The sequence below is a fragment of the Petaurus breviceps genome, unplaced genomic scaffold, assembly GCF_028583685.1.
Source record: "Petaurus breviceps papuanus isolate PSGF00001 unplaced genomic scaffold, PetGlider_PUasm1.0 174, whole genome shotgun sequence".
Lineage (NCBI taxonomy): Eukaryota > Metazoa > Chordata > Mammalia > Diprotodontia > Petauridae > Petaurus > Petaurus breviceps.
Genome location: NW_027185761.1, coordinates 78,312,663 through 78,331,923, shown reverse-complemented (window position 1 = coordinate 78,331,923; position 19,261 = coordinate 78,312,663). Strand labels below are relative to the sequence as shown.

The window sequence follows — 19,261 nt, the reverse complement described above, 5'->3', positions numbered from 1 at the left end:
AGGAAACATGGAATGACCTCGAGAGAGGTGATCGCTGTAAAGTGCATCGTAGCCCAGCAGCTGGCACCCAAGCAGGTGCTGAGGACCCCCCTTCCCTCTCCACCTTTCTTCCACCTTCTCAGCTCTGGAGAGCAGAGACGGCCTGACACTTCCCAATGCATACTCCCAACACTCAGCACAGTGTTTCTGATGCAGGAAGGGCTTCACAAATATTTGATTCACCCATTCGTCTTAAGGTTTTGGGAGAGGACTGCATCATCTGTCAAACCAAAGAGAAGCGTGCTCTAGAGTTTCAGAAAAAAGTGGGGAGCAGTTTCTTCAAAAAGACTCAAGCTTTGCTCGACCTTAAGCAAACCATGTCTACACAAAGTTCTCTGAGTTGTCCCTCTAGAGAATGCACTGCTACATACAGCCCTGGGAACACAATGCATGTGCAAGAAATTTCCAAAGAAGGTCTCCACGAAATTTCAGAATCCCAAGGGGGTGGCTAGATGGCGCAGTGAACAGAGCACTGGCTCAGGAGCCAGGAGGACCCGATTTCAAATCTGGCCTCAGACACATAACACAAAACTAGCCATGTGACCTTGGGCAAGTCACTTAACCCCCACTGCCCTCCATAAAACAACAACAAAAAAGATTTCAGAATCCCTACCCCAGGACAGCCCATCAGATTTTAAAGCCTGTGAAATGTTCTTGAAAGCCAGCTAAAATTTTATATCTCGCCAGCCCCTCAGTAGAATAGTGTCTGGCACGCACAGCTGGCACTTAAAGGCCTGCTGACTACCATCACTCAGCTGTGGAGTTTGCTGGAGGTCACAGGGAGCCCCACAGATGGAGAGAGTGGACAGGAGTGGGCAGAAACTTACTAGAAGCTGCCGCAATGGTCCCAGACTGGGATGACAAGGGTCTGTCCTCAGGGGGTGGAAAGAAAGGGGCGTCTTCAAGAGAGACTGTGAACACTGAATTGTGCCAGGAGTCACAGGAGCCTACAATGGATTGGGCTGACAATGCACATGAGGCACGGCAGGAGCAAAGCCTAATGTAGGCTCTCCGATCTGAGAGAATGTCCCTGGGGTGGGAGGTCAGGTGACAAGGGAAGGCTGGTGAAAAATGAAGGTGAGACCCAGCGGGTGTGAGAGAGGGCGAAGCTGAGGACAGCTCTGATGGAAGGGTGCTGAGGAGCCAAGAGGAAGGGAGGGGTTTGCGGAAAGGCAGGGTGAGTTTGAGATGCCCACTGGCAGCCAGCCCTTGATCACGTGGGAGGTGGGGCAATCAATCAGGTAACTAGGCAAGGATTCTGCACAGAGATGGTCGATGCCAACATAGATGCAGAAGCCAGAGCAGACAGGGAGAGGGCTCCACCCAGGACAGCCCTACCATGAGTGGGCATAACAAGGTCAGACAGGCTCTGGGAGAGGCCTTTGCCATTCTCTTGTTCCTTGGGACACTGAGTCTGGTGTCTTTAGGCCTCTCCTCTTTGGTCATTCTAACACAGGACATCCAGAGCATTCTGGATCGATAACAATAGGGGAAGGAACAAAAAAGGATTCCATAAGACACACGCCACAGGAGGGATGCAGACACGTCACTGAGTTCATTCTGTGTCCCAATTAAAAAAAATTGCTTCCTTAGTAAAACAGAAGCTCTGATGCAACAGGGCGCTTCCCCAACCACGTCAGAATGCACAAGATTCTTAGAAAGACAGCAGCAGGACAAGCTCAGAGAATGACCACGCTCTTCTGACAAGTGGGACGTGGGACTGGGAGACAAATGCCTGCCACGGGTGGGCACGAGCCCCGGGGAAGCAGCTGAGGCGAGCCAGGCTGGCGACCCGGCAGAAGCCGGAGGACTCCTTGAAGTGATGTTTTAAAGTGATAAAATGTAAGGCAGACTGCTTCAAAGGAAGCCAATTAGAGTGACAGACAACTACCAAAGTATTTTAAAATAATGTTTTCTTTTTTTTGCCAATTACATGTAAAAACAATTAACTCATTTTTTTAAATGCTTGAGTTCCAAACTCTTTCCCTCCCTAAAACAGTATGTGATTTGTACAAGGTTATAGTTGTATAATCATGCAAAACATATTTTCACATAAGTCAAGTTGTGAAAAAGGCAGACCAAAAAAATCCCCAAACACAAAACAAAAAAAACCCAAACCAGGAAAGAAAAGAAGTGAAAAAAGTCTGCTTCACTCAGCGTTCAGGCTCCACCAGCTCTTCCTCTGGAGGCGGAGGGCACTTTTCGTCCTAAGTCCTTCAGAACTGTTGTGGATCACAGCACTGCTGAGAACAGCCAAGTGATGTGCATTTGATCACTGTAGAACACGGCTGTTACCGTGTACAGTGTTCTGCTCCCTCACTCTGCATCACTTCGTGTGAGTCTTTCCCGGTTTTTCTGAAGTCCGCCTGCTCCTCATTTCTTATAGCACAGTACCATTCCATCACACTCATACACCACCACTTGACTGATGGACATCCCCTCCATTTCCAATTCTTGGCCATCACAAAAACGGCTGTTATGAACATCGTACATGTAGGTCCTTTTCCCATTTTTATGATCTCTCTGGGACACAGACCTAGAAGTGGTATTGCTGGATCAAAGGGTATACACAGTTTTATAACCTTTTCAGTCTCATTCCAAATTGCTCTTCAGAATGGTTGGATCAGTTCACAACTTCACCAAGAGGGCATCCACACTGCAATTTCCCCCATCTTTTCCAACATTTATCATTTTCCCTTTCTGTCACGTTAGCTAATCTTACAAGTGTGAGGTGGTACCTCAAAGCTGTTAAAATTTCTCTCATCAATAGTGATTTAAAATATTTTTCATGACTACAGACAGCTTTTATTTCTTTGTCTGAAAACTGCCCGTTCATACATCCTTTGACTTCTTATCAATTGGAGAATGACTTGTATTCTTCTACATATTTTAGAAATGAAGCCTGGGTGGCTAGGTGGCGCAATGAGTAAAGCGCCAGCCCCGGAGTCAGGAGGACCGAGTTCCCTTCCGGCCTCAGACATTTAACACCCACACAAAAACCCTAGCCACACGTGTAGCCTTGGGCAAGTTACTTAACCCCAACTGCCCTCCAAAAGGCAAAAACAACAACGAAAACCCCAAACAAACGAAGACTTTGTTAGAGACACTTGTTGTAAAAACTGTTTCCCAACTTTGTTTTTCTTCTAATCTTGGTGGCATTGATTTATCTGTGAAAGCTCTTTTAAATTTAATACAATCACAGTTATCCATTTTATCTCTCATCATGCTATCTCTTGTTTGGTCATCAATTCTTCCCTTTTCCATAGATCTGACAGGTAAGCTCTTCCTGGCTCTCCTGATTGGCTTACGGGTTCATCCTTCGCATCTAAATCATGGACCCATTTTGACCTTACCTTGCTATACCGTATAGGATCTTGGTCTATGCCTAGTTTCTGCCACACTATTTTCTAGTTGTCCCAGAAGTTTTTGTCACTAAATAGTAAGTTCTTGTCCCTAAAACTGGGATCTTTGGGTTTAACAAACGTCAGATTACTATGGTCATTTACTACTGTGTGTCATGTATGTAATCAATTTCACTGATCTACCACTCTATTTCTTACCAGTGCCAGACTGTTTTGATGACTACCACTTTATAATACAGTTAAGAAAATTCGTTTGACTAGGTTACCTTCCTTCATTTCCCCCTCCCCCATTAATTCCCTTGATATTCTTGACCGTTCTTACAAATTAATTTTATTATTTTTTCTAGCTCTGTCAAATAATTTTTGATAGTCTGATTGATATGGCACCTAATAAGTAAATTAATTCAGGCAGAACTGTCATTTTTATTATATCGGCTCAGTCTACCCATGAGCAATTGGTATTTTTTCAACTGTTTATATCTGATTTTATTTGCGTGAAAAGTGTTTTGTAATTCTGTTCACATACAGTTCCTGGGTTTGTCTTGGCAAGTATTTTATATAAACTAGTTATTTTAAATGAAATTTTTCTATCTTGTTGCTGGACTTTATTGGTTATATATAAAAATGCTGATGATTTATGTGAGTTTATTTTATATCCTGCTCCTTCGCTAAAGCTGTTAATTATTTCAACTAGTTTTTTAGTTGATTCTCTAAGTATACCATCATATCATCCGCAAAAAGCGACAGTTTTGTTTCCTCACTGTCTCTTGTAATTTTTAATTTCCTTTTTCTCCTTTCACTATCACTGCCAGCATTTCCAGTACAACACTGAACAATGGCGGCAACAGTTTTATCCCTATTAGAAATAATGCTTGCTAGTGATTTTAGGTAAATGCTTCTTACCAATTTAAGGAAAAATTCATTTATGCCTATATTTTCAAGTCTTTTTAAGAGAAAATAGGCAGTTCAGTGTTATATTTTATGAAATATTTTTTCTGTTTATATTATATGATTTCTATTACTCTCATTACTGATATAATCAATGATTAGTTTTCCTTATGGTAAGCCATCCCTGCCTTCTTGGTACGAATCTCACTTGGTCATAATGTATAATTTTTGTAATATACTGTTGTAATCTTTTAGCGAGCATTTTATTTAGGTCTTTTGCATTCACATTCATCAATGAAACTGGTCTATCACTTTCTTTCTCTGTTTTAACCTTTCCTGATTTAGGTAGAAGTATCATATTTGTTTCATAAAAGGAGTTTGGTAGGACCCCTTCTTTTTCTATTATTCCAAATAATTTATTTAATATTGGAATTGATTGGTCTTTAAATGATTAATAAAATTCACTTATACATTTGTCTGGTCCTGGTGCTTTTTTCTTAGGAAGTTCACTTATGGTCTATTCAAATTTTCCTTCTTAAATAGGTTTATTTAGATATTCTATTGTCTCTTCTGCTAATCTGGGCGGTTTTTATTTTTGCAAATACCCTTCCACTTCACTTAAATTGTTAAATTTATTGGCATATAATTGGGCAAAATAACGCCTTAAAATTGCTTTGGTTTCTTTAGTGGTATATTCACCGTTTTCATTACTAATGCTACTAATCTGTTTTAAAAAATCACATCAATGGTTTATCAATTTTTATTGATTTTCGTAATACTCCTAGTTTTATTTATTAATTCAATGGTTTTCTTAGCAACAATTGTATTAATTTTACCTTTAATTTTAGGATTTCCAATTTATTAAGGATTTTTAATTTATTCTTTTTCTAGTTTTTTTTTTTTAAACTGGATACCCAGTTCACTGGTCTGTTCTTTCTCTTTTTTACTGAGATAAGCACTTAGAAACAATCAGTAATTTCTTTCTTTCTTTCTTTTTTTTTTTTTTAAAGCAATCGGGGTTAAGTAACGTGCTCAAGGTTACATGGCCAGTTATTTCTGGGTGTGGTGCTGAGTATCTGAGCCCGGGATTTGATCCAGGTCATCCCGACACTGGAGCCAGTGCTCTTACTAGCTGAGCCACCTGGCCGCCCCTAAGTAATTGGGGTTAAGTAACTTGAACAAGGTTACGTGGCCAGGTGTTTCTGGGTGGGTGCCAGGTGTCTGAGCCCGGCATTCGATCTCCAGGTCATCCTGACGCTGGAGCTCTTACTCGCTGTCCTGGCCTCCCCAACAATCAGTAATTTCATTAAAGAAAATGACTAATGAAACAACATGTCACAACCTATGGCATACAGCAAAAGCAGTAATCAGAGGAAAATTTATGTCTCTATTATTTGTTCTTTAACCCATACATTAAGATTAGGTTGTTTAGTCTCCAATTAAGTCCCCCCCATGTTTCCATGGTCCCTTATTAAATATAACTTTTTATTGCATTGTGGTCTGTAAAGGAAGTGTCTAATATTTCTGCTTTTAGCTATAAAATTTTTGTGCCCTAATATATGGTCAATATTGGTAAAGGTACCATATATAACTGAGAAAGAGGTGTACTCCTTATTATTTCCATTCAATTCTCTCCAGATACCTATCATATGTAGTGTATCTAAAAACCCTATTCACTTCCTTAACTTCTTTCTTATTTATTTCTGGGCTAGAATTGTCTAGTCTGAGAGGAGAAGAAGATTAAAGTCCTCTACTATTGTAGAACTACAATTTCCACCTGTTAATTCATTTAACTTTTCTTTTAAAAATTTAGATGATAACAGTATTTGGTGCACATTAAGTTTAGTATTTAGTATTGATAGTGCCTCATTGTCTATGGTACCTTTTATCATAATGTAGTTTCCCCGTTTATCTATTTTAGCTTTGACTTTGCTATCATGATTGCTGCCCCTGCTTTTTTTGCATTGGAGGAGGCACAACACATTCTGCATATTTTAACAGTCTCTCTCATTTTTAAATGTGTTTCTTATAAGCATCGTATAGTCTGATTTTTAATCCATTGTGCTCTCTCATTCTCCTTTATGGGCAAATTCATATTTCCCTCACTATTGTCCTTCTCAGTCTCTCTTTTTACCCTATTCCTCCTCTAGGTTACTTCTAACCACTTCCCTCTCAATCCCACGCCCTTTAAAAGAATCTCTCACTTGTCCTCTCCCCTTACCCTCCTTTTCCTAGTTCTGTCCACTCCTCTTAAGTGTTTTTAATAGGACTGGGTGCTGTATTTTGTCAAAAGCTTTTCCTGCATCCACTGAGATAATCATATGGTTTCTGTTGGTTTTGTGAATGATTTGGTCAGTTATACTATCACAGTTTTCCTAAGACTGAGCCAGTCCTAAATTTCTGTTATAAATCCAAAATGGTCATAGGGTATATATAATCCTTCTAATATATTTCTGTATTTGCCTTGCTACTATGTTAATAAAAACTTTTGTGTCAATATTCATTAGGGAAGGGGCAGTTAGGTAGCATAGTGGACAGAACACTGGCCCTGGAATGAGGAGGACCTGAGTTCAAATCTGGTCTCACACTTGACACTAACTAGCTGTGTGACCCAGGGCAAATCACTTAACCTGACTGCCTTGCCAATATATATATAACTTAGGAAAATTAGTCAACAATTTTTGTTCTGTTTTCCCTGTTCCTGGCTTAGGTATAAAGTACCATATTTGTGTCATATATGGAATTTGGAAGGACTTACTCTTCACCTAATTTTTTTCAAAGAGTTTATACAGTATTTAAGTTAATTCTTCTTTGTCTGGTAAAATTCACTTGTGAATCCATTTAGACCTGGGGAATTTTTTTTTAAGGGAGGTGACAGCTTGTTCAATTTCTTTTCTCTAAGATGGGTTTATTTAGGTATCCCTTTTCCTCTTCTGTTAATCTGGACAATTTATATTTTTGCAAATATTCCTGCATTTTACTATGATTCTCAGATTTATTGGCATGTGAGTGTGCAAAATAGCTCCTAATAATTCCTTTAATTTCTTCTTTATTATTGGAAAATTCAGTCTTTTTATTTTTGATACTGGGAATGTGGTTTTCTTTTTTTAAAAATCAAATTAGCCAGTGGTTTATCTATTTTATTGCTGATTTTTTCATAAAAGCAGATACTGGTAGTATTTATTAGTAAATTCAATGGTTTTCTTACTTTCAGTTTTAATCTCACCTTTGGCTTTCAGGATTTCTAATTTGGTGTTCAATGGGAATTTTAAATGTGTTATTTTTCTATTTTTTAAAGTTACACGCCCACTTCATGGATGGGATCTTTCTCTACTTTATTGATGCAAACAGTTAAGAGACATAAAATTTACCTTAAGTACTGCTTTGGCTGCATCCCATAAATTTGGGTATGCTATCATATGGTTGTCATTCTCGTCAATGAATTTTTTTTTTCTTTTTGGAGGGCAATTGGGGTTAAGTAATGTTCCCAAGGTCACACAGCTAGTATGTCAATGAAATTACTGATTTTTTTCTATGATTTGTTCTTTGACTCACTCATTCTTTAAGATTAGATTATTTAGTTTCCAAATGATTTTTAATCTTTCTACGGCCCTTTATTGAATATAATTTTTACTGCATTAGGATACATTTACTATTTCTGCATTGGATTATTAGGTCTTTATACACGGTCAGTTTTTGTGTAGGTGCCTTGTGTTACTAAGGAAAAGGTGTATTTTTTTTCTATGCCCATTCAATTTTCTCCAGAAGTCAGTTATATCTAACTTTTCTAAAATTCTATTTATCTATTTAACTTCTTTCTCGTTTATTTTTTTTGGTTAGATCTATATAGTTTTGAGAGCACAAAGGTGAGGTCCCTATTCGTATGGATGTATTGTCTATTTCCTCCTGTAACTCAGTTAACTTCTCCTTTAAATTAGCTGCTATACCATTTAATACTGATATTGTTTCAATGTCCATGGTACCTTTTAGCAAGATGTAGTTTCTTTATCTCTTTTAATTAGATCTATTTTTGCTTTTGCTTTGTCTGAGATCAGGACTGCAAGTCCTGCTTTTTTTTTTTTAACTTCAGTTGAAGCATAAAAGATTCTGTTCCAGTCCTTTGCCTTTAATCTGCACGTATCTCTTTGCTTCCAATTTTTCTTGTAAACGACCTATTGTAGGATTCTGTTTTGTTTTTTTCTTTTTTGGAGAGGGGAATGCAGGGCAATTGGGGTTAAGTGACTTGCCCAAGGTCACTTGGCTAGTGTTAAGTGTCTGAGGCTAGATTTGCACTCAGGTCCTCCACTGGGCCGGTGCTCTATTCACTGTGGCACCTGGCCACCCCAGGATTCTGGTTTTTAATTCACTCTGCTACTCGCTTCCATTTTGTGGGTGAGTCCATCCCACTTATATTCACCGTTATGATTCCTGTCATTGCTCACCACCCTATTATTCTATTCTCTTTCTCTCTCTCTCTCCCCACTGTCTTCCTCCTCACAAGTGTTTTGCTTCTGAACACCGCCTCCCTCCATTTGCCCTCCTTTCTATCACCCTCCTCCCCCCTTCTCTTATACCTCTCCCCCGCTACTTCCCTACAGAGTAAGATAGATCACTCACGGAGTGTGTGTGATATTGCTCCTTTCAGCAAAGTCTGATGAGAGCACCATATTCCCCCCTCCACTGCAACAGCTCCTGATGTGTAAGAGGGATGAACCCATTTTACCTCTCCATTCCTTCTTCTCCCAGTGCAATTCTCTTTCTCACCTGTTAAGTCTGTTTTGGTTTTTTTTCTATCATCCCATTAAAGTCAAATATACTCCTTCTAACTGCCCTAACAGAAATGACATTCTTAAGAGTTATGAGTGTCATCTTTAACCTTATTGAATCACTTATATATCCTCTTTTCTGTTTACCTTTTTATGTGTCTCTTGAGTCTTGTATTTGAAACTCAGATTTTCTATTCAACTTTGGTGTTTTCATTAGGAATACTTGAAAGTCCACTATGTCACTGAATGTCCATTTTCTCTCCTGAAGGATTATACTCGATTTTGCTGGCAGGTGATTCTTGGTTATAATCCTAGCTCTTTTGCTATCTTTCAGGATAACATATTCTAAGCCCTCCTATCCTTTACTGCAGAAAATGCTAAGTCTTGTGTGATCCTGACGGTGGCTCCGAGACACCTGGGAGTATTGTTTCTTTCTGGCTGCTTACAGTATTTTCTCCTTGACCTGGGAGCTCTGAAATTTGGCTATAATATTCCTGGGAGTTTTTCATTCGAGGATCTCTTTTAGGAGTTTCTAGTTTACCCTCTAGATCCAGGACATCAGGACACCTTTCTTAAATAACTTCTTTTTTTTTTTTAAGCAATTGGAGTTAAGTAACTTGCTCAAGGTTACATGGCAAGTTATTTCTGGGTGTGGTGCTGAGTATCTGAGCCCAGATTTGATCCTCAGATCATCCCGACACTGGAGCCAGTGCTCTTACTCGCTGTGCTACCTGGCTGCCCCAATAATTTCTTGAAATAGGATATCTAGTCTATTTTTTCTGATCATGGTTTTGAGGTAGTCCAATAATTTTTAAATTAACTCTCCTGTATCTATTTTCCAGGTCTGTTATTTTTCCAACAAAATATTTCACATTTTCTTCTATTTTTATATATTTTCTTTTCATTTTGTTTTACTGCTTCCTGATGTCCCATGGAATCCTTAGCTTCCATTTGTCCAATTCTAATTTTTAAGGAATTATTTTCTTTACTGAATTTTTCTACCTTCTTTTCCCCGTGGCCAATTCTCCTTTTTTTTTTTTTTAAAGCAATCGGAGTTAAGTAACTTGCTCAAGGTTACACGGCCAGTTATTTCTGGGTGTGGGGCTAAGTATCTGCGCCTGGATTTGATCCCCAGGTCATCCCAACACTGGAGCCGGTGCTCTTACTCGCTGAGCCACCTGGCCGCCCCCAATTCTACTTTTTGAAGAAGTCATTTTCTTCAATGCATTTCAGTACATATTTCCCCCTATTTTTTTTTGTGCTTCTTTTACCAAGCTATTGCCTCTATTTTCATGATTCTCTTGCTTCATCACTCTCATTTCTTTTGCCAGTTTTTCTTCTACCTCTTTTATTTGATTTTTAAAATCCTTTTTGAGCTCTTCTAGGGCCTGAGGCCAATTTACACTTTTGGTTTGTTTAAAAAACCTTACATTTTATTTTTTAAAAAAGAAAAAGAAAACCCCTGAATAAGCATGATTGGAGGTTGAATACTCAGGCTGGCTTATAAGATGCAACAGATGGGGAATCGGAAAAACGAGATGTGCTAAATTTGCACGTGTACCGTAATGATCAATTAAGAACATACTTAACAAATATGAAGATTCTGTGTATATTAAATACTAGATAATACTAGAAGGTAAATGTGGAAGCAATTAATTCCTGTTGGTTTCTCCCACGCCCAAGAGCCTGCCAGTAGTGGGTGAATCGTTCCACGCAGATTGCATCTCACCCAGAGCCGCCATTTCTGGTTGCCAGCGGGTAAATTCCTGTGATGGAAGTGTGTCCTCACAAGCATCCCTAGACAGGGGCCCTGCACATTCTAGGTAAGGAATTTTGATGCTGAAAATTATATATACATACACATGTGTGTGTTTGTATATATCTGCATCTATGTACATATGCATGCATGTGTGTATATATGCATATGTATGTATATGCAAACATGTGTATATAATACTTATATATAAAATAATATATTCCACTTGAAGTATAAATGGCTAGATAGTATATATGTGTATACTGCATATGTGTGTATATATCACACACATTGAATACTTTGATATTTACTTCTTTTGCCTCAACTTAAAAAAATTGTTTACTGCATATTTTTTCTTTCCTAGTAAAATAAAATCAGTAAATACATGTCAATTAGTTGACTGAAAAAAGTAAATCCCTCAGAATTTCTCAACTCTGCTCCTTATATTCCATATTTATAGATAACTAAACCTCATTTATTTGGGTGAACTGGGAGAAATATCTGATTTAGTGAAAAGTTCCACTTGGAGAATATTCTTTAAAAAATACAGTTCTATTATTTTCAGTTAAAGAAAAAGACTTCACATAAGGCTTAAAAAATGTTGCCTAGTGCAATAACTAAAAATGAGTCTATTATACCAATTATACAGAAATAAGTACTTTTAAACTGCTTGAGACTGTTCTTTTATAGAATTTAAATATTCTCTCTATAATCCTGTTTATGAAACTAATATGTTTAGTTAATACATTCATTTTCTTTCAGTGAACATTTATCAAGCACTTGTCTGAATTAGTAGATTCTGGAATTCGTATTATTTTATGGTTCAATTTAATTCAACGGATATTAATTGCCTTTGATGTACAAGAGCCCTTTGTAGGGTTGGAAAAACAAAGATGAAAAATTGACACAGTCCTCAATTAATTTCCAGTCTTTTATGAGAAAGGGCATGTAGACAAATGATAGTACAGATTAGAATGTGCTCACTGAACAGGAAAGGTCAGAGGCATGCATGCCTTTGCACCTCAGAAAATCTACTTGTGCTATATTTTAAACTAACAATGGGCAAAGAGTTTGTCCTGTGCTGCTCTGCCTCACTTAAATCCAATTTGCTCTCTGGTCAAGACATCATCCTCAGGACTCCACTGGTCCTCTTTGAAAATAAAGGAAGAGCATTGTGTACAGTAACAGAAATCATTGAGCAAAGATCAGCACGTCCCCAGTGCAAGGATGACGGGAGCCTTCGATTCTAAAATCCCTGTGTGATCCATCACCTTGTCTGCAGCTCGCAGGTACAATGAGAATGCCTTCTCCGAGGGCAGGGAGTATCTTTGTTTTTGTTTTTGTCCCCAGTGACTGGCTCATAGAAAGAGCCTGATACATGTTTGATGATTGCTGGGATACCAATGCTGAGCTCCTCTTTCCAGTAGCACAGCTGTGTCTGGCGTTTCTTATCAGGAGAATCCAATTGACACTTTTCTCTGAGGCTTTGCATGTAGACATCGGACACGGATGTCCTCTTCTGAGTTTGTGCTGTGATCTTTCTGTCACCACAGTAATTTTCTATCGTCAAGTTCTTTTTGTTTTTGTTTTTGCTCATTTCTCCATCCTGTCCTGTGACTTTTAAAGTTGGGCTCTGCCCCTGGGGTAGAGGGGCACTGTCCCAGGTTTCTTGTGCTTCATAGCTGGCCTCCTGCACAGGAGCCATCGGACCTACTGTGCCACAGCTGTGTAGAATGGCTACTGGCCTGTCATGCCAGGGCTGAGCAGCTGTCTTGCTGGGGTGCAGCCTGCTCCTGGCTTGCCCTCATGCCACCTGCATTGGACTACACTCCCCTTTTACCCAAGTGAGGCAGACTTTTCCTGCCAACCTGAGGAAAACTGCTTCACCCCATTCTTTTCTTGGTTCTGTCGCTCCAGAATTTGTTTTGTGGTCTCATTTTATAGCTGCTTGAAGGTGAATTTGGAAGAGTCCAGATGCCTCACTGCCTTACTCTGCTGTCTTCCTCACTACTTGCACTAAAAATATTTTTCTAAAGCAATTTTATGGCCCTCAGGTTAAGAGCCACTACTCTTCTCTGGGCATGACCCCTTCCTGTTTGTAAGTGGCATCAGGCTGATCAAGCCTCAGCTCCTTGAAAATGAGATCACTGATCACTCAAAAACTAATCGAATGTAGGAAAAAACCAAATCCCTGAAAACAGTCTCCGTCCAGATAGTGATACAGAGCTGCCTGAACATGCCACAGGCCTCAGGACACCAAAGTGATGACAGAAAGAGAAGAGACTGCAGACAAGCTCAACGATATGTGCCTGGAGCTGACCGAGGAACAAGAGGGGCTGGCACTGCCTCTGGGAAGCGGCAAGGCCCAAGGCCTCTGACTATCCAAGCACAGCGGGACATCAAGTCTTTGTCCAGGGAGGTCACTTGGCGACTCATGATGCGGCAGCACATTCAGCAAAGGAGGGATGTGGAAAATGCTCAGGGAATGTGTGGGGCAAAGACAGAAGGGGTATACCGGTTATGGCATCAGCACGGCGGGTAGCGCTCCGGGGGCGTGGGCCCTGCACTGTCCAGCGCCATCATCAGAGCCGCCATGTTCTGAATGCTTCCCTGCCTCCCTCCCACAACAGGCCTCCACCTTGATGCTCCCTTCTCCCAGGGGAGGGGGCACAGGGTCTTCTTTAGTTTTTTCTCTTCTCACCGGTCCGCCTGTGACTTGCCTCCTCCCTCCAAGGCATCTCATCTACTTGGCAATGTCATTCTCCTCACCCACTTCTGTCTAGAGACTGGCCTCCCTCCCTCCTATCCCTTTTGGGCTGAAAGCCCTGGTGAATGGCACATCAGGCCTGATCCAAGACACCAACGCTGTCTTAACTGCTCCTCCCAGTGAACTCCAGCAATAGGCCTTGCCCGGATTCCTCGCAGGAATCACCGCTGGCACACCGGGCTCTCCCTGAGCCGAGTCAGCAGCTGCTACGCGGTGTCTCTTCTGCCACTTGCTGGCGGCTTCTTGTCTGCCAGGACGTACGCATTCAAAGCTCCCTATGCTGCAGAAAGAACCCCCCCCTCCTTCTTCGTGGGATCAGGGGTCCTTCTCCCTTTCTCCCCAGGGACATTCTTTCACACACCAGCCTCCTGACACACATGTGGAGGCCCTGCTCCGTTTAATGCTTTAATGCACTATGTATGTCCCTGCTCCTGCAGGAGAGACACTCCCCATGAGAGCGTGCATCTGTGTGCCAGGCACTGCATTAAGAGCTTTATAACTAAGATTTCATCAGGGCTTTGCAACCACCCCAGGAGGCAGGGGCTGGTCTAAACGCCCCTTTTACAGATGAGGAAACCGGAGCAGAGTGGTGAGGGGACTTGCCTACAGTGCACCTGAACTCCCTCTGCACTCACATTTTTACAGGAGGGGGGCCCGTCAGCACCATCTGGCTGGCAGAAAAATCAACACTGTCCACTGAAGAGGCAGGTGTCAGGAGAGCCAGAAGCCTGAGCCTCAGTTTCCTCTTCCACAGAATGGGCCTTATGGTGCCAAACTGACAAGGAGAGGCTCCAGTTACACCCCAAGGCACTCCCTGGGGGACAGAGATCCTCATCTCCCTGGTTAAAGTACTCCAGTGAGAAGACATGCCAGCCACCAATGACGCTCTGAGCGGCCTGCCCAGGGTGACCAGGCCCTTTCTCATGCTGTGCGCCCAGACTCCAGAGCCAGCACTCTGCCCACCCACCCTGCTAGGGTGCCCTCGCAGAGGTCTGGGAAAGGAGAACCCCCAGCTTCTCTTGCTGCTGATGCTGTGGGCGCGGCTGGGACCAGCAGCGTGCCTGACCCCTCGGCCTCCTTCCCCTCTCAGCATCTTTCCAGGCACTCCCAACATGTCCCCAGGCCCTGTTCAGTCTCTGATTTCCTCCCAAGTCCTTCTTCCCCAAGAACACTCCCAGAGACAGGGAAGCACAAAGACCAGCCTACCACTGGCTCCCTTCCCTCAAACAAGTGTCTTAGAGAAGAAAACGTTCCTGTGTTGATGCTGGTCCCACTTCATAAGAACAAAAGGGCGAATTTTAGAATCCAAAGCCTTGGATACAAGCTGGGGCTGGGTCTCCAGGGAGGTACACCAAGATAAGGTGCAGACTTATCTGCCAGAGCCTGAAATGCCAGGGGCAGATGCATGGCGGCATGCACAGACACAACTCAGGTCTGAGGCCAGACCTCCACCGCCGCAGATGAGCACCTGGCTGGCAGGAAGGGGCCGGCTCTGAGGCACACACAGCAGCTCCAGACCACTGCAAGGACCATGGCTCTCTGGGGCGGACGTGATGTAGAGAACGCTCATGCCCGAATGGGGAGCCATCCATCGGAGGAGGAGTCCCCAGGACAGAGCGGAGCTGAGACGGCCAGGCCCTGAGGACACGAGGGCAGCTGCAGCGGGAGGCATGCAGGCTGAAGCAAAGGAGTGCGCTGCGGACCAGGTGGTCGGGGGAGCCAAGGCTCCCAAGAAGAGAGAAGACCAGTCGCATGATAAAGGAAAGCTCACCTCGCCATGGGGCCCAGTGAGCCACATGCACTCAGACAAACCCTGGCCAGCGTTGGATGCGGACCCACGGGCCACGGACAACCTTGTCTGCATCCCTTCCATGGTCAGGCAAGCACGGAGCCCGAGGACTCGCGCAGGGCCAAGGTCCGAGAGCCTTGTCACATGGCAAGATTTAAACGGCCAACTCATAGCCAGCAGGTGGCCCACAAGCTTCCCCAGAGTGACCTTGATCCTTGGGTGTTGGCTATGGACACTGATACGAATCCTTCACAGGAGCCCCGCTTCAAAGGGACCACCTTGTACCTGGCAAGGGAGAGTCACTGGGGTGCCACAGGCAAAAGTGGGGCTCTTCCCAGACACGCCCGCCTTGGATGCCATACATCAAGCTGACACTGCTGGGATGCCCAGCCGACACAAGCACAGGGGCTCACTGACTGCAGAGGCAGAGCTGACCCAGAGACAGCAGGGTGGCCACCAAGTCAGAAGTGCCCCAGAAAGGACCACGGAGCCGCGCTCTGCACAATTCAGAGGGTTTGTGAGACAGAGAAGGACACAGAGAGAGACGGAGACAGAGAGATGGGTGTGAAAGGCCCTACCTGAACAGAAGGGACTTCTGCAAATGCTTTCATAAAGTCATCTTCATCCACTGCGCCGGCACCACCTTCCTTGGATGCACCTGGGAAAAAAAGAGTGAATGTCCTTTAAAAACCCAAGATGGTGAGAGCTCAGGCCACCAGCCCGGCCCTCCCTGGCAGCTGCCTGCCTCACTCCAGCCTCCTTGCACCCCTCCCAATGTAGGATTCTCCCTTGGAGCCCTGCCCGGGGGAGGCTGAGTAAGGGACCAGTCTGGAGCCCACTCTTCAGAACCGCAGAAGCAGCATGTTGCAGACACTGGCAGGTACACGGCCAGGACAATAATTAAATGGTATAGGGTAAGGCATAGGAGTTTTCAACTGGGAGTGGGGGCCAACCAGCCAGCCAACAAACAACGACCAAGTGTGTGCTGTGCCCAGCACTGGGGATACAAGGAGAGGCCAAAGACGCTTCCGCTCCCGCCCCCAAGGAGCTCACCACCAAGCCGAAAGCACGTACACACCAGCTCTGCCCAGGATAAGCGGGAGATGGATGGCACAGGGAAGGCTGCCTGTAGGAGGCAGGATTCTAGCCAGGGAGGTCAGGAGCGGAGTAGAGGACAGAGCATTCCAGGCACAAAGGAGCTAGAGAGGATACCTGGAAGCACCAGGGTGGCTGGCCAGGGCTGTGTGGTGGGGCATAAGGGAAAGGAAACCTGGAAAGAGAGGAGGGGGCTTCAGATACCAAGCAGAGCATCTTGTATGTGATCCTGAAGGGGATAAGGAGCCCTGGAGGGTCAGACCTGCGTTTTCGGAAGACCCCTTTGGTGGCTGAATGGAGGATGGACTAGAGACCCCGCCCCTCCCAGGAGGCCATGGCCACAGCCCAGGCCTGAGGGGATGAGGGTCCGCAGCAGCATGGGGCCATGACAGGGGAGAAGGGGCACACTGCAATGGTGAAACTGAGGGGCCTTGGGGCCATCTTGGACCCGGAGGCAAGAGGGAGCCTGGGGATGCTCTCAACAGTGGCGGGAGGCAGGGAGGGGTGGCTCAAGGGAAGGAGCGCCAGGCTAGCACACAAGAGCGGGGCAGGCAGAAAGGGTCGCAATGCTGGAGGAGTGAGGCCCAGAGTCAAAGGCCACCTCAGTCACAGGCAGAGGAGGCGGCCTTGGGCCAGGGCTCTGTCTCCCAGTGATATATTCTGACCCCCTCATCTTCTTGCCCAACGTAAGAGCCGGGAGGGGAAGCTCCAGGGCCCAGGGCCCAGGACCACAAAAGCCCTTGGAGGGGCAGTGCTTCTGCGGGGGCTGGGGGCTGCAGGCCTGGCTGCCCAGGGCCCTGCCTCTGACCCACAGCAGAGACCATCCCTGTGCGCCGTCTCCCTTCTCTACCTGTACCTCCAGTGCTCAGGCCAGCCCCCCCGCACGCAGCAGGCACTTAATAAAGGCTCACAGTGACTGCAAAGAAGAGCGAAGGGCTGCAGACGCTGTGTGACATCACAGGGAGGGGAATGCTGGGAAATGGAGAGGACTCCAAGACCAGGAGGCTGGCGCCAAGGTCAGAGGCCTGGCAGATTGCGCCCAGACACGGGGAAACCCTGCTGCCACGGGCAGCCTTGGAGGGAGCACACGGCCACAGCTGACCCACGGAGGATGTCCCGGCCCCTTCCTCCGCTCGGTCACCCCGTGCTGACCCATACGCCGCAGGCTCGGCCCTGGAAGGGCTTCTGGGTGACGGAGCGCGAAGGGCGGGGAGCAGTGCTGGAGTCCCAGGCCACCCTCACGCTTGCCCGCTGTCGGAAGAAAGGGGCAGAGAGTGGAGCGCAGGAGGGAAAGGATGCGGGAGGGGATGGCGAGGGGACAACATGGCTGCTGTCACAGCACAAGCACCAAGGAGGAAGGGGCAGCACCGCAGCTAGGGGAGAGCTGGGTCACCCCAATGGCCCAGAGAAGGCCCTTGTGTGCCCATCCCCAAGCCGCTTCCCAACCAGCCCCCTCCAAGCCCTGGCTGCTGTGGCCAGCCCCTTCCCCTCCCACCTCCCCCACCCCAGTGAGAGAGGGGAGCACGCCCAGAAACCACCAGGGCAAGAGACAGTGAAACCAAAGGGACCGGGAAAGGCCATTAGCTCCTCCGCAATGGGACAGGCTGGGGTGCTGAGCAGAGGACAGCTGGAGCTGGCGCCTGGCAGAGTCAGGGGCCGGGGGCCTCAGCGTTCCTCCAAAGACCCCTCTCACCCCCCTCAGCCATCGGAATGGAAGCAGGGCAGGGACTCCACCTGCACTGATATTCCCAGAGCCTCTGAGCACAGAATCGGGTACAGAGGAAGGAAGCACTTAACAAAAGCCGGCTGAGGGGCTGGGAATCTGGCCAGCGGCCCCCAGCCCTGGGGCGCAGGTCGCAGGAGGCAGACCCCGACACCAGGGATTCTGGCCAAGGACGAGGCCCCTGCCCCATCGATCGCGCACTGACTGCGGGCCGTGTGTGGTGCCAAGGCCTTCACAAACACTATCTCATGTGAGGCACAATGCCCCTGAAAGGCGGTGCTGCTGGGATCCCTGTTCATTTTAAAGATGGGGAAACTGAGGTGGACAGAGATTAAGTGGCTCGCTCGGGGTCAGAGGCTAGGGGACCAGACACCGAGCGTCGGAGGCTGTGCTGGAGCTCAGGAGTCCTGATTCTTGCCCCAGGGTGCTGCCCATTCTGTCAAGAGGCACAGCCAGGCAGAGTCTGCCTGCCTGCCCCCCCAAATCTGAACATAGAAGCTAGAGGCAGGGGGTACACTCCCCCATCAGAAACCATCAGAGCCGAGAGAGGGGACGGGCTGAGGAAGACCCACGAGAGGAGGGGGAGAGGTCCACGGACCACAGAGAACGGCCAAGAGTGAGAGAGAAGGCACAAAGAAAGAGAGAAAAAGGGAAATGTTACGTCTTGGGGGAAAGATGAGCTTAAAACAGAAGGTTGGAAACCTGACCCCAAGGGACTCTCTGGAAAACAACAGAGGAAACAGTATTCGATGACGTTGTGACACAGGAAAATTATAATAAGGCCGAGTGGCTAGGAAAAATAAAAGGCTCTGCTATGAGAGACAGAACTGGATCAGAGGTCAAGGAGAGATCCTTTGAGATTCACTGAACTCCCCCCGAAAACAGCAGTGACCACACTCCAAGGTTCTGGGCACCACAACTCAAGAAATCATAAAAAGCCCACTGATGGATCATCACCTCCTGAAAGAATCCCTGCCTTGAAAACCCTGAGGAATGTCACAAGCAAAGTGGGAGTTTCCAAGTCCAAGAAGAGATGGCCTGAGGGTCCAACAATTAGTGCCAGAGGAGGGGGCTCC

At 45.4% G+C, this 19,261-nt stretch overlaps 1 protein-coding gene across 23 annotated transcripts in view; it reads right to left on the bottom strand.

The window, feature by feature from the left end:
* The window catches only part of CLASP2 (cytoplasmic linker associated protein 2), a 132,729-nt gene that overhangs the window by 60,690 nt on the left and 52,778 nt on the right, over positions 1-19,261 (bottom strand). For all 23 annotated transcript variants that reach the window (XM_069084453.1, XM_069084457.1, XM_069084460.1 and 20 more), the window contains one exon: positions 15,946-16,025. In XM_069084453.1, the coding sequence (XP_068940554.1) occupies positions 15,946-16,025 (80 nt within the window). The remainder of the gene's footprint in view (positions 1-15,945; positions 16,026-19,261) is intronic.